The sequence below is a fragment of the Eschrichtius robustus genome, chromosome 6 (genome assembly GCF_028021215.1).
Source record: "Eschrichtius robustus isolate mEscRob2 chromosome 6, mEscRob2.pri, whole genome shotgun sequence".
NCBI lineage: Eukaryota > Metazoa > Chordata > Mammalia > Artiodactyla > Eschrichtiidae > Eschrichtius > Eschrichtius robustus.
Window position 1 is genome coordinate 144,088,476 of NC_090829.1, and position 15,954 is coordinate 144,104,429.

General features: G+C 50.8%; 1 protein-coding gene across 2 annotated transcripts in view; it reads left to right on the forward strand.

Annotated features, from left to right (window-relative positions):
• The window catches only part of UBASH3A (ubiquitin associated and SH3 domain containing A), a 39,541-nt gene continuing 23,587 nt past the window's right edge, over positions 1 to 15,954 (forward strand). For both annotated transcript variants that reach the window (XM_068545794.1, XM_068545795.1), the window contains exons 1-6: positions 1 to 113; positions 2,075 to 2,128; positions 4,651 to 4,837; positions 7,226 to 7,424; positions 11,137 to 11,306; positions 12,248 to 12,456. In XM_068545794.1, coding sequence (XP_068401895.1) covers positions 1 to 113; positions 2,075 to 2,128; positions 4,651 to 4,837; positions 7,226 to 7,424; positions 11,137 to 11,306; positions 12,248 to 12,456 — 932 coding nt within the window. The remainder of the gene's footprint in view (positions 114 to 2,074; positions 2,129 to 4,650; positions 4,838 to 7,225; positions 7,425 to 11,136; positions 11,307 to 12,247; positions 12,457 to 15,954) is intronic.

The window sequence follows — 15,954 nt, forward strand, 5'->3', positions numbered from 1 at the left end:
ATGGCAGCGGGTGAGACTCAGATCTATGCCAAGGTTTCCAACAAGCTCAAGGGCCGCAGCACCACCTCGCTCCTGGACCCCCTCCTGAGCATGGGCTTCCCGGCACACACCGCGTGAGTACCGCCCTGCCTGGCCGTGTGCCCTGGACCCTGAGCTGGCCCCTCTGTGGCCACAAAACTGCAGGTGGCTCAGAGCGCTTACTTCCTGTCAAGGGGTGCACCATGCAGAGCCAGAGACCGGCTCAAAATGAGGCCTTTTCTGCTTTTATAAATGACACGATCTTTGCCTTTTAAAGACAAACTCTGCTGGCAGGTGATGGAGGGACCTTGAAATTTGTGAAAATTGGAAGCAGGGTTTGGAGGGACCTGGCTGTACCCACTCTGTGGGCAGCTCAGGGAATCTGAGACAGCTTTTTAGACTCGAATTTGAAAGCTTCAAAGCCGGGTGGGTCTCTGATGCTGGGACTTCTTAAAATACACAAGAATGTAGTTCTAAATATGCAGGGAATCCCCCTTGTCCTTAGGGGGGACTCTCTTGAATGTCTGATAATGGGGCGAAATGGTTAAGGAACTCCCCGAGCAGGGTGGACATAATCCTACTTATCCAAGGAGAAGGGCCACACAGAGACGACTCCACCTTGAAGGTTACCCTCCGGGAGAGGACGGGGTCCCCCAGAACAGTGAGCTTGAGACCGACATCAGGTTGCAGCTTCCACAGTGTTCTTGGATCTGGTGCTTTTCACGTGTTTATTCATGTGGGAAATACATCGTAAGTCCCCCTAGGTAACCTCGGATTTGGGAGGAGGCAATCTCTCCTTAAACAGATGACAAACTCTTGCCCAACTGCGTGGAATGACTGAGGCTGGACCCCTTTCCTCCCCAACCCAAATCAGGACTTTGTTGTCATGTTATGCTCATAGTGAACCGGGGGTCTGTGAGACGGGAACAGAACCAGGCGTGTGCAGGGTGCTTGCCGTGGGCCGGGCACCGTCCATCAGGGGCAGACGGGGACACCGAGGCCGGAGAGGGCAGATTCTGGAGGGGCAGGGCTGGAACCCCACTCCCGGTGCTTGTAACACTCACGCTTTATTACGTGACCGAAGCCACCATTGGGGACATACTCAAAATTCCTTCCAGTTTAAACAGCTGTGCGCTGGAGGTGGAGAAACGTGTTTTGAACGTCTCCCTTAGGCGAGAGCACCCAGGTAAGGCTCCTGTTAACTTCTCCAGGCAGACTCATCCCCGCCAGTATCCTCTTAAACAGCAGGGCTGGGCACTGGCTATCTTGGGTGCCTGGTCAACTCCGGCTACTTCCAGGCTGAATTCCTGGATGAATTACCTTCACCAAACTCCATTCTGTCCAGTTCAGTCCCCTGCAGTTAAATTCCATTCAGTGTACATTCATCCCAGTTTCAAGGATGAGTAAGACTTGGTTAGGCCCAGGGACCTCGTGGTCCAGTTGATCAGGGAGATGGACTCAAGTCCATTGAGATGAGGGGCAAGGTGGCCATGTGTGCGGTGGGGAAGTGCAGGGGAGCTGCACGGGCATCCTGCTTGGGTGGTTTGCGGAGGGCTTCCTGGAAGAGGAACATCTGAGCCGAGCCTGGAAGACCCAGTGCCATTTCCCCCAGGGCATGTTGGCACCGGGCCTAATCTTGGCAGGGAGGCACGTGTGCAAGCCTGGGACATGGCCCTGCACAGCCGACTCGAGGGTCCAAGAGCGGGTCCACCTGTCTTGGGAGCAAGTGCGTTGGGGAGGGATGGGGACGCGGGATTCGGGTGTGGGTGGACCTCAGGACAGGAGCCCTTGGACTCCATGCCAGGGACTGGGGGTGGGGGCCAGGGAAGGAAAATGCTGGGCTGAGATGCAGGGCGTCTGCGTTTCCAAAACCGCAGTGGTGCCACGCGGAGGGCGGAGACCTGGGCGCTGCATCCCGCTGTGAGGTCTGGCCGTCCAGCCCCTGGGGGGGACCCCCTAAGGTCCCATGTGTTGCAGGGACACGCCTGTCTCTCTGACCTTTTCCAAAGAACAGAAGGCAGGTTCTGAGAGCTCCTCGCCTTCTCCCTCCCCACAGGCTCAAGGCGTTGGCGGCCACTGGAAGGAAGACGGCGGCAGAGGCGTCAGACTGGTGGGTGCGGTGAGGTCTCTGCAGGGTGGGCGCTGGAAGTGCCCAGGACACTCCGGGGGGCGGAGAAGCTCCATGCCACCCACCCAGCCCCCAGGGAAAGGAATAAAGGGGCCCCGGTTAAAACGGAAAACAAAAGAGAGAGAACTTTGAACAACGTTTTCTTCACTTAAAAGTCTGACTTAATCCAAATGTGCCTGTCAGTGAAGAACAATATCCACGTGATTTGTTGAGTAAATAAGGGAGAGCCATTTTTGCTGATATGAAGGCGAGGTTGCCACTCTCTCCACCACTGATGGGGCGAGAACTTGCAGGTGGTGCTGAATGCCCCCCAAGGCCTCGCACGTTGCCCCTCAGGGTGCCAGGTGCCTGGGGGCTGTGGGGAGCTCCGGGTTCCAGGAGGCTCAGCCAGCCCTCAGCTCTGCGGCTCTGCCAGCCTCCCGCTGCTACGGGCCTCGGTTTCCTGCCCTGGGAATCAAAGAGGACACCCTGTTCTCTAAAACTCAGTCCCGACCGCGTGTGGCATGATGCCCTCATTCTGCCCCTGGTGGGAAGTCCCCTCATGCTCCGCCCCGGAATAGCTGCAGTGAAAATCAAACAAAAATCCCAGGTCCCGCCAGGCTGGGGTGCCCTCCCCAGAGCAGGATGGCAGACACTGGCACCAGGTCTCTGAGGGCTCAGCGTGTCCTCAGTGGGAACCCCCTCCACCTCCAAAAACTCTAGGCCAAGGGCAAAAATGCCAGCCCTGTACAGGACAAAGGGAAGCACCCGGGACCCTCCGGGCTAGGCTAACCCTAAAGTCGATTGCAGAATTGGAATTAAAAACCAGACCCACTGCCCTGAGGGTCGTGCTAGTGGTGACTCAGCCAGAAAGCCCAGCAGACCCACCGAAGAACAGGGAGGTGGTGGGCGACCTAGATTCTGTGAGAGTGGGCCCAACCTCATTCCTAATCGGGGGCGGGGGGCTGCAAATTAGGATGCCGTTAACAACAAAAGGCGGCTTCAAGTGTTGGTGAGGATGAGGGGAAGGCGGTCTCTCACTTTCTCAGCTGCAATAGCGGTGAATATCCACACTGAAAATGTGTAGCTGCCGCCCAGACGTTCATGTCCAAGTACATTCCCTGGAGAAACACAGAGGACCTAAAAGGACATGTACAAAGATCTTGATCACAGTTCTATGAAATTTTAAGAAAAGAAAACAATTTAAATGTCCATCAATGGCATGGGTGGATGAGATATTACCTACGTAGGTGATGCACTGTTATACAGCCCTTAGAAGGTTCGTTCTGACAAACTTCCCCAGATGTATGTGCATTAATGTGGAGAGATTACAAAAACACAGGTTTGAGTAAAAAATGCAAGTTGCAGAATAATTTGAACAATAGCTTATGATTTATATAAAACACACACAAGTGCTATCTGTGGATTTGTTACCTAAATGTCTAGAAGAAAACAGAGCAGATTAAGACTTGAGGTTTCCTCTAGAAAAGGGGAAGTGAGCTACAATGGAAGGGGTATAGCTTCCTCTATTGGTATTTTTTTTATTAAGGAGAAGGTATTTGTGTATATCTTATGTTTTCTCCAGTGGTTGTACCCTGATTCTTGAATTCAATATTATGTCACAAGCACTTCTCTGAGTCATCAAAAATTATTCAAATCCATAATTTCCAATGACTGCATGATAAAGTTATTATCTTTTTTCTCATTTTTTCCTTCTTTCCTATTATAAATAACCGTACAATAAATATGTTATATGCAGTCTTATCTATACTTTTTGCTTTCTGCTTCGGATAAATTGCTGGAAGTGGAATTATTAGTTCAAATGGAATGGGTATTTTAAGGCTATTGACACATCTTAGCAAATTGCTATGTGTCAAGTTTGCAGAAATTCATTCTTAAGTCTCACGCACCTTTGACACAATTAAGCATAACTTTTACCCTCTCAAAGACATTCTGTTAATTTGACAAGTGAGAAAATAAACGTCTCGTGGTTGTCTCAATTTTTTTTTATTATTGGTGAGAATGAACTTGAATTGGGGGCTCTATGTCATTTTTCCTAGTATTTCTTTTTTTAGTATTTAAAATAACTTTCTGAATTGAAAGAAAATATAGTAGCCACCTAAGTTCTGTCTAGTTCCTTGTGGCTTTGATTTTTACACTTAATTTGAAGTTGGAGATGAAATTAAAGTGTGAGTTTTTTTCCACAAAATTTTCAACCCTAAGGAGATGCCTGGCCCACAAAGGCCATTAGAAGACCAGGTTTTGAGTGTTTCTGTCACCTTTCTCTCCTTTTCTGGCTCTTTGGCCTGGGAATCAGACTAGCCAGGATCTGAGACCTGGCTGGACGCTGACCTGCTCTGCGGCCACACTCAGCCCCGTGGTCGGCAAGTCCCGCCCGGGCACGGACACCTCTGCTCTGCACGGCCTGCTGTTCTGAGTTGCTGTCACCACTGTCCTGTGTCCTCCGTGGGGAAAGACTCTTTTGGCCACGACGCCAGGTAAAAGTGTCCCGTTCTCTGTTGCAGGCTGCACTGCCATTGCAATGACCCTTCTCTCGACGACCCCATCCCCCAGGAGTACGCCCTTTTCCTCTGTCCCACGGGACCCCTGCTGGACAAACTTCAAGAGTTCTGGAGAGAGAGCAGGCGTCAGTGCGCAAAGAACAGAGCCCATGAGGTCTTCCCTCACATAACGCTCTGTGACTTCTTCACGGTGAGTCAGTCCAAGGAGTTTTTAATGCTCATTAACACAGCAGCTGAGTCATTTTCTGCCATAACTAGGTGGTGATGGGGCAAAATTGAGGGGTTTACTTTCACAGGGTGGTCCACAATGGTGGTGTTACCTGGATTCTTTGTGTGAGATATCCTTTACTTTCCTCCTCATCTTTGTCTGGTCAACTTCTATTCATCCTTCAGAACCCAACTCATTTATCCCCTCCCTTTTTGAGTCTTCCCCAGCTCCCCAGGCAGAAGAGGTTGCTGCCCTTTGTGCTCCCACCATCCTCTTGTTTCTAAGTCTAATGGCACTATTTCCCTGTTGCATGGCCATGTGTCTGGTGCAGTTCTGCATCCCTCACTGGACTGAACCGCTCAAGTGAAGGAGGATAATTCACTTACCATTGCCCCCAGAGACCAGCACCATGCCTCAAACAGAGTGGGTGCTTCACAGATGCGTGATGGATCAATTGAAGAACGGGTTGGCCAGCCACAGATGTAGGACTTCTCCCTGCCTGGGGGACCAGCCCCCTGATTCGAAAGATGTTCAGAGAGCCAGCTTCAGCTCCCAGGATGGGGTCCTGGGAGGTGAGAAGGACCTGGGATGCTCAAAAGACAAGAGGGAGGCATGAGAATGAGGGAAGGAGGGGCAGACACCACTGTGGCTCCCGACCAGAGAAAAGTACGGAGGGCACACCCTGGCCCCACCCCGGCTCTACTGCCAGCAAACTCTAAGGGTCCCACCAGGGCCCAAGGAGCCCTCTGTCCCAGGCTCCTTTGCGCTGCACGGAAAGGGGGACGCAAACCTGTGCAGGAAGGCTTCCAGAAGATGCCCAGAAGAAGCAGCATCTTCCAAAGCCCTTGACAATCATCCTCATTTGCCAGGGCCAGTGGGGAGGGATTCCCAGGTGCTGAAACCAAGAAAGTCCCAGGCAAACCAGGGTGAGTTGGTCACCCTACTTGCACATTGATGGCATTTGTGACAGGCTCCTTCCTGGCTTGTCCTAGGAGCTCATCAGGGAAAGGAGAGGCAGTGAAGCCAGCAACGAACATGACCTTAGAAATGGACACGCCTGGTCCTGACAGCCAGAGAGCTGACCGGGGCCTCCAACTCCTCCTCCCAGCCTGTCGAGGCATGTCCATTTGTGCACACATACACACATACACAGAGACACACACAGCATCACACACAGACACACCACACACAGACACCATGTCACACACACAGATATACACACAGATACACAGAGACACACACAGCATGACACAGACACACCATACACGTAGATACACACACACACATTTCCCTTCTCTCGAGGTAGCTGCCCCCTCACGCTTCCCCCCCCACGTCCCACCCTGCCCTGGTGGCTGCATGCCCCTTTCCAGCAGAAGAGTGTAATAGGGATTCACTCTTTGCCTTTGATTCTGTAAAGTAGGAATGCTCAGCCACCAACTAGTGCCGTCATCTACAGGTCGGTGTATAACGTGACTCCATGCTCCCAGATTACGTGAGGTGAGTGCCCTCCAGGCACCACGTGCTTTCCAGGCCCTACGAGGACTGCAAAGATACCACAGACGGGGTGAATTTAGGGCGCTCCTGGTTAGCAGGGGAGCTGAGGGTGCGCATTAGCAACGATGATAAGGTTCACAACTCAGAGAATAAAGAGGGCTGTGGGAAGCCCAGAGGGAGCCAGCTGCTGGGGAGAGGAGGATTTGGCCGGCTCCCCGAAGGGGGTGGCTCTGTCAGGCCTCCACTGGGGTCCCACACGGGTGCATGGAGTCTTTCTCACTGAGCAAGGAGCCAAGAGCTGTGTGGCCAGAGGGCAGGTGAGTGGGTGACAGCAGGGTTGAGGGGGAGCTTGTGAGCCAAGACCACGTCAGAGGAGACCCTGCTGGGGGCAAGGACGGCTCGATCACTGGCCGAGCGTGTGGCCTGCTGCCGGGTCTGAAGGTCAGCAGCCGAGGGGTAGGCTACAACCCTCCTCAGTAGGGTAGGTTCTGAGCAGTGCACCCCGGGGCCGCCTTGGTGTCTACGGGAAACCTCCAGAAGCCAATAATGCAGCCCTGAGCCCAGCTGTGGGCCACAGGACTGGAGGAGGGGGTTCAGGATGGGATGCAGGGTTGGGTCAACTCAGCGTGGGGCGAGGCACACATTTAGAGGGACAAGGGATTTTTGACCTGGGCATTCAAAGGCTATTCTATTCCAAAGAGAACTTGACCTGAATTCTATAAGAAACTGGGGGCCAGCTACAGAACGGATCCATCACCCCAAACACCAGGACCAGGTTAATTATGTTACAGCATCGTGACCAGAAAAGAGGCTCCCGAGGCTGCCTGATTGTTATTAGTTAAGGTAACAGGTGACTGTCCTGTCTCTGTCCCTCAGTGCGAGGACCAGAAGGTGGAGTGTCTGTATGAAGCACTGAAGAGAGCCGGGGATAGGACCCTGGGCGCCTTCCCCTCGGCTGTGCCTCTGGTTCTCCATTCTTCCGTCAGCTACCTGGGCTTCTTTGTGAACGACAGCCCCGCAGATATCATCCAGGAATTTGCTGTGATGTTCGCCACGGAAGCTTCCATTTTAGCAGGTAGGCAGCCCCAGGCAGAAGCACACGCAGGGCCCGGTTAATAGAAAGTGGTCCCTTTGTGCCTGGGGCTGAGCTCGCCACACTCAGATGCGACGGGCAGACCCCAGGGCAGCAAGAGTGAGGCTGTTTCCCCGATGCAGCGACGGTCGTCCTGCGGGGTGGTCGCGCTGGCCTGGCTGGCCGGGCGCAGGGTTGTCTGCACCCTCACCAGGTCACTTCCACACCCACCTGGCCCTTACAGCCAGCAACTATGACATGGCCTTAACCTGAGGCTGAACAATTAGCTAGAACCTCCGTAATGGGCCAGGATGTCCTTCAAAAATGTGAGCTAAGTCAGACAGAGAAAGACAAATACCATATGATATCGCTTATACATGGAATAAAAAAAATGGTACAGATGAACCTATTTACAAAACAGAAGTAGAGTCACAGATGTAGAAAACAAACTTACGGTTACCAAGGAGGAAAGGGGTGCGAGGGATAAATTGGGAGATTGGGACTGACATAGACACACTACTATACACAAAATAGATAACTAATAAGAATCTGCTGTATAGCACAGGGAAATCTACTCAATACTCTGTAATAACCTGTACGGGAATAGAATCTAAAAAAGAGTGGGTATATGTATACGTATAACTGATTCACTTTGCTGTACAGCAGAAACTAACACAACATTGTACATCAATTGTACTCCAATAAAAATTAATTAAAAACAAAAAAGAGTGAGCGAATAGAAAGACTCAGAACTAGCACAGGGCTCTTCTCTAAGTGGGAATAGCCTTGTCTGCACCAATGTGGTTTTTCAAAACACTCAGCCGTGTTCCAGCTGCTGGGAAACTGTCCCAGGAGGGACAGTGTGTGGCCACATGATGACAGGGGATTGTAGGCTAGGGCACCTCCCCCAACCCCACGCCCACCAGGGGCATCCCTCCTCACCAGGCCAGTGCTGTATGTAAAACACAAGTCCTAGCTGATTCATTTTAATGTTTTAGGTATGAGCGTAGTCTTGTCTCCTTGGCCTCTTGGGGGGAAAATTATCTAGACTTACTTTGAGAATCAGCCAAATTCACTTTCCTCAGACACCAGCCCCGGTCTGGAGACTGAGGCTCCGGCTGGGGTTTAGTGAGAAGAATTCCAGACTTGACCTCAGGTGTGAATTTTCCCTCATCTCTGGTTGGTGGTGTGACCTGAATCATGTCCTCTGACCCCTGAGTCGTCTTCTTTCTCTGCAAATGGCTGGGGGGTCTCGCCCTTTAAACAGTTTGGGCTGTTTGGGGAACTTCCCCCGTGGTCCTGGTACTCAGAGGTGCTCCACACTGCTGTGCTTTGCTGAGTCTGAAACTCGAAGAGGCCACGGCACCCTGGTAGCGGGACCCCTCCCTGCCCCCTGCAGACATGTATGAATGCAGATGCCGGTCACATGAATAATTTCCTTAGTCCCAGATTTCCATTTGGAGGCTCGCTTGTCAAGTCTGGGATCATATTTGCTAGATAATGATAACCTTACCCCATGTCCTTGCGGATTGCCTCCTTTATGTAAACGTGAGTTCAGGGCATGGCTCTTGAATCTCCTTGTCTCTAAAAGGACAACGGACATGGCTCTTGTCCTGATGCAGTGTATCGGCCGCTTGCCTCCGAGCAGGCCTAGCACCTCACTTACTCCCATGCCCCCAAAAAGTGGCTCTTAATGACCCCTTATTTTTGAAATAGAGTGACCGAGGGCTGTGCAGGGTAAAGTGTCTGCCCAAGGTCACTGTCATGGGTTGAAAAGTGTCCCCTAAAATTCACATCCACCAAAACCTCAGAAAAGGACCTTATTTGGAAATAGGGTCTCTGTAGATGTAATTAGTTGAGGTCACACTGGAGTAGGACAGGCCCTAAGTCCAGTGACTGGTGTCCTTGTATGACGAGGTGACACAGAGGAGAGGCCATGTGACCACGGAGGCAGACATTGAAGGGATGCGGCCAAAAGCAAAGGAATGCTGGGGCCACAGGAGCTGGAGGAGGCAGGGAGGGACCCTCTCCGGGAGCCTTCAGCGGGGGGCGCTGCCCTGCAACACCTTGGTTTTGGACTTCCAGCCTCCAGACGCATGAGAACAAATTTCTGTTGTTCTGGGCCACCCAGGGTGTGGCCATTTGTGACAACAGCCCAGGAAACCAACAGAGTCCCCAAGCCAGTGGGTGGTGGAGCTGGCACTGGAGTCCAGCCATGTCCTGCTCCGTGCCTCCTGGGCTTTGTGCTGACCCGCTCCGCACCCTGGGAAACCGGCTTTGACCTCACATCCATCGCCCACCCCTCAGCAGACTCCTCCCTGCCCTCCACGGCCAGCACCCTGGGCCTGACCCTGATGGGTCGGGAGGGACCAGTCACAGCTCAGCCAGCAAGCGCGTTCCTGGCCAGCTCACGGTCCCCAGGGACATGGGCCACACAGAGAAAAAGACAAGCGCCCATTCAGATCAGGTGACTCGGTGATCTCTCTGATGACGACCTCAGCGGGCCTTTCCCAGGCCACGCTGACTCATCCACGGCAAGGCCGTCCCCCCACCTCGTCTGGAACACCCGAGAAAAGGAATTTCCCCGCCACCCACATGCTCTCTTGCTTTGAGCTCCTCACCCCCGCAGCTCAGGGCCTGGAGACCTCGCCGGTTTCTCTTTTGCTACCAAAGGCTCAGATAGAGGATGGGAGACATCGACGGGGTTGCCCAGTCTGGGCTCCAGGAAGTGGGTGCATCACCCTTGACGTTTTTCAGGGGGAAGACGGATCCTGTGTGTTGCTAAGTGTTGCTCGTGAGAAAGGTAGCAGGTAACTAAGATTTACTGAAAGTTTCCCGGGGACCTTACAGTTGAGAGGCCGGTTTCCCAGGACAGTCTGTCCAATCCTCAAGTTGTTGGTGTCGAAACTGAAGCTGAGTCAGACCAAGACGGTCCCCAAAGTCAGCTGCCAAACGGGGCAGCTGGGTCTAAAGTCAGGTCTATCAGATTCCAGAGTCTGTGTAGTTCCATTAATCGCCGCCTCCCCAGAACAAAGCTGCTTTGTGACCCGGCTGAAATCGGATCCTGGCTGCTTCGGGGACGCTGCTGCCCACTGACCTGAGGGCCCTGGGATGAGGTCCAGGAGGGCTGGGGCCATGAAGGCAGAGGTCACTCAAAAAGACCAGGGCCTTGGCCACTCCAAGGGCTTCCTGCTTCACCAAAGTCAGCAGAATATTAGAGGCACTGTGACGTCTGATGGAATCGCATTGCTTAGGGCATTTTCTTCCAGAGACTCTGCAACTGAACAAAAAGCCATTGACTGCAGCGTGAGCCCACCCGTGCAGGCCACTGTGTGACATGCACACCCCAGGGGATGAAGGAGATTGGAATCAATTGTTGGGGCAATTAACTTGCAAATTGATGGGCCACAAACACCCCCCCCCACACACACAAAACCTGTGTCTCTATACCCTCTGCTTTCCTGCTTCTTCGTACAATCTTCAAGTACCCAGCTACCTCCTTAAAGAGGTGACCTCTGTGTGGTGGCCCGTCTGGGCCAACTCCTTGTCTTGTCGGGGGAGCGCTGGTGTGGGGAGGGGAATGGGTAGAGGCAGGAGGTGCGTGTGTAAAGGCGTTTGCACCTCCAACCCGGGCTCATGGCCACCCCGGATGCGGAGACCCGGGCGTGCAGTGCGGACATCTGGGTCAAGGTGCCCCGTTTGCCTGATTTCACAGACTGCACGGTGAAGCCCTGCACCAAGCAGCTGCATCTCACCCTGGCCCACAAGTTCTATCCCCACCACCAGAGGACGCTGGAGCAGCTGGCCAGAGCCGTCCACCCCGGCCACGGCTGCCAGTGGACGGCCGCACTGTACTCCCGGGACATGCGCTTTGTACACTACCAGGTGAGCGAACGCAGGCGGACGGCTAGACTGGACTCGCCATGGGAACAGGTGAACGGCTGCCCTCCTGACGGAGCCCTGACCCCAGGAGCCCTCGGATGGAGGTTTTTCAGCAGAAGGGCGAACTTCTCTCCCTTCCCTAAAATCATGCTGTGGCCTGCATTTTGGAATTAACATTCTTTTGTATATGAGTCGCAGACACAGAAATTTGGGGGAAAAGTGGAAACATTTCTGGTATTAAAAACGGACGGTTGCAAAGATTTATGAATACATTGTGCTGCTTGCTAATTTGTTTAGATAATGATTTGAGTGAAGCCTCGGTTCAGGACTCCCTCCCCATGGGATTGATTGCTTTAGAGAGAAAGCTTGTTATGCTCCTTTCAGACCCATGGAACAAGTATAAATGAATCCACCGTGTTCTGTGGTGTGGGAGAAGCTGTAAATAACCTCACTCCAAGGGGGGCGGATGTGAACATCCGGTTATGCTTTGAGATTTTCATATAAGAAATAAGTAAACAGAGATAAATAGGTAGGTAGATAGGTAGATTGATAAAATAGGTAGATAGATGATAGAGATAGATAGATGATAGATAGGTAGATAGATAAATTGATAGGTAGATAAGAGTTAGATAGATAGATAATAGATTAGATAGATAGGTGATTGATAGATACAGATAGGTAGATAGATGATAGATAGATGATTGATATGTATAGACAGATGATAGAGAGATAATAGATAGATGATAGATAGGTAAATAGATAGATAAATAGATAATAACTAGAGAGACAGGTGATAGATACCAAAATTCATTTCTGAATATACCTGAACAAGTGTATACATCCTTTTGTCATATTCTACTGTCATCAGACAGAGGCTTGGATGTGTCATGGAGACACAGAACCCATCCTTGCTTGAGACATGAAGACACTTTCCTCCATTCTAGACCCTGAAGGTCCGGTTCCAGTACAAACCCCAGAACATGGATGAGCTCACACTCAGTCCCGGTGACTACATCTTCGTGGACCCCACTCAGCAGGAGGAAGCCAGCGAGGGCTGGGTGATTGGGATCTCGCAGCAGACCGGCTGCCGGGGCTTCCTGCCCGAGAACTACACGGAGCGAGCTAGCGAGTGTGACACCTGGGTGAAGCACAGGTGAGTGCCGCTCTGCCCCTGCAGCCCAGACGCCTCTCTCAGACTTAGTGTCTGAGAGCGACTTTTTGGAAACAGTGGCCATGGTGCTTGTATGCTTCTAGACAGTTCCATTGTTGGTAAAAATTGCCTCCTCCATACTGGCAACATTATCCCTGCAGGTATATGGTAAATATCTTGGTTGATTTGTGGTTTTCCACTGAAAACATTCAGAAAACATCAATTACTCTACAAAACTTTTCTGAGATCATAATCCCAAAAGGACTACAAAATACCACTTCCTTATTATGAACATAACAAATTATAGAAGCATACAAGCACCGTAGAAGAGATAATTCAATTAAAGATAAGCCAGTGAAATAAATTATGATACATCCATACAATAGAATACTTGAGGTTTTTAAAAATGATCACGAGGAAGTATTTTATGTACTGATATAAAAAAATCCAAGAGAAGTTGCAGAACAATGTGTATAGGATAGTACTAACTGTGGGGAACAGATGCATTAAAACATTATCATCTGTACTTATATATGCACAATATGTATTTATACGCACGTTCATGCGTAAAAGTTCCCTGGAAGGGAAGATGTCTATAAACTTCTAACAGTGGCTACCTGCAGGGTTGAAGGTGGGAGTTGGGAGACTGGAATAGGAATGGGAGGGAGACTTTTCACCCTCTACCACTGCATAATTTTTAAATTTGTGAACCATAGAAATGCATTACTTATTCAAAATCTAAATTAATCGATTTTAAGTTTAAAGAAAAGAATATAAGGAAATTGGGTCAAAGAGAGAATAAAGGGAGAGAAGTCAGACAAACCCAGGGCCAAGCTCTGTGCACACCATGCACGCTGTGGGCCCCAGGCTCCGAGCTCTCCCACACCCAACGTGGAAAGGGATATGGCTTCCACGAAAAGATCACAGCCATCCCAGGTGTGGGTAGACCAGTCGTCCTGGGGAAGCACGGTTTTGTGGGTGTGGGCATGGCCATGTGTCCAGTGGCCACAACAAAGTCACAGGACATTGGTGCTACGAGGGACTGCAGAGATAATCAGGTAGATCATCATCCCTGAGAGCTGAGCGCACTTGGGCCCAGGGAGGTGGAGGGGCCAGATGACATCACGCCATCAAGGAAGCACTTGGTTCCTTTTAGAACCAGCTCAGTCCATCGCCCGGTCCAGTGAACCATTTAAGGAGTAACAAGGGAGCAGATGCTGGTTCCACCCCAACTGACCATCTGAGGTCCAGGTGGCGTGGGCTCCCATCTGGTCCCTGTCCTTTAGCAAGTCCTCCAATCCTTGCTCAGGACGAGAGAGCATCACCGTCGCCAGGCAGTCGGCAAACTGGATGTTTCTAGAACTGTGCAGCTAAGATTCTGGAGAAAATGAGTTTGTGGCTATTACATCTTTCACCTCACAGTTAATCTGTTAGTCACCTGTCACCAAAATAACGGTTCCAGGTTTTAAGCTGAACATTTCTGGGGCTATTCCTTCTAGAAACAAGTTTCCCCTAGGAATTAATAAGTATTAACAAGAATTATAGCAAAAGAAGAGAAAACTAAGTACTGGACTGGGCTGTGGGGTGTCTGATTGGCCGTGTTTTGGAAGCACCCCAGCTGTGCTGGGGAAGAAGTGAGACAAACTGTGACATGCGATTATGGGTCAGAAGGACAGAGAACCAGCACTGTTGTCAGACTCAGCTGTCCTGGCTAAGTCTTTTAAAATGGCCAAAAGTATACTTTATTAAACGTTCAAACTTTTAAATTCAGAAAATGGCCCTAGAATGTCTGGACACGTTACTAATCGGCTGAGCAGAAATGCCGTCGGATGATACCGTCCCAAGGCCACTTTAGCTGTGGGCAGACAAACTGTTGTTTATAGGCAGTGGATAAATATCTCTGACAGTGTCAGCACAGAATTCACACTTGGGACGTGCAACCCAAGCAGGAAAGATTATTGGCCTTACATCAGTGACCCATCACCCATGCGACAATTCAGCCTTTGTGCCAATAGTTCAGGGTCTCTGCAACAAAGTGACCCCACGTTATTTGCCTGTTACTTTGAAGAAAAAGATCAGAGGTGACCACTGTGATATTGATGGAGCATACTCATGAATCACAGCAGAGTTCAATGCTCCACAGACAAGAATGCACGTAGCATAATCTCGAACAAAGAGCCATGAATGTCAGAGCTTAGAGAACACTTTGTCCTCTTTGAGCCAAGATGAGAGTACCAACCCTGGAGCAATACATGCTCAGTAACTTTCCAAAACCACAGAGCAAGTTCCTGGCAAGTAGCTCAGACATAATAGAGATATTGTCATGGGCTGCGTTGTGTCCCCCAGATTCATACGTTGATGTCTGAAGCCCCAGCACCTCACAATGTGATTGTATTTAGAGATGGGTCTTTGAAGAGGTGACCAAGGTCAAATGAGATCACAGGGTGGGCCCTAATCCAATTTGTCTGGTGTCCTTATAAGAAGAGGAGATCCGGGCAGACACACACAGAAGGACGATCATGTGAGGACACAGGGAGAAGACGGCCGTGTACACACCAAGGAGAGAGGCCCTCTGGAGGAACTAACCCCGCCCATACCTCCATCTTGGACTCAGCCCCCAGACTGTATGAGAACAAGGATCTGTTACTTAAGCTGCCCCGTCTCTGGTACCTCGCTATGGCATCCCTAGCAGACACAGTCCGTCCACACAACCCCACAGACGGCAGCGGTGCCCCTTTTAAAAGCCAGGGAGAATTTAAATACATCTATTTCTATGGTGTAAGTTAAGCAGTAAGTAGGTCTCCGAAGTTTAAGAGAAAAACAGAAATATTAAAATGCTACATTCTTTCCTTTCTCTTCTCATCACCAACATCCCCATGGTAATCAAGGTTGTATTTCATTTGAAAGAGTAGCAAAAAAAAAAAATTCAATTTTTCTCTCCAACTGTAAACTTCACAGATGTTATTTATAGATAACGAGGCTTCACTATCTGCCCCGTGGGCCAGGAGCAGGGTGCGGGAGGGCCACACCTCGCCCTCAGGAAGGGGAAACCCACCAGCATTTCCTGTGTCAAGGTGAGACTCTGCAAATACTGAGAGCGTGCTCATTTGCAGAGGGAAATGTCAATGGTCTGAATATGGGGATCATGTTCTTGTCTATTTATGACCAGTTAGAGACGTCGAATGTGCTGACATCTGACGCTGTGAGACTATGAGCTGTGTGTATCTATTTGACCTGGATCCCGCTGTTACTGACCAGGGTCCTTGGCTTCCTTAATCAATAGATACTGATCAGAGGCCAGACAAGAAATTCAGGCAGGGCTTTGTTGGGACCACTGCTGCAACAGGGGGGAGTGGGAACCAACAACAGGTTCCCTTGCCTGCCCGCTCCCCGAGGGGGGTTGAGCTGGCTCCTTACATGGGGTGAGGGCAGGGGTGTGTCCAGGCATCAGGCCAGAGGGGTGACTTAGGTGGTCTGCCCACCCCCTAGGTGGTGGTGTGT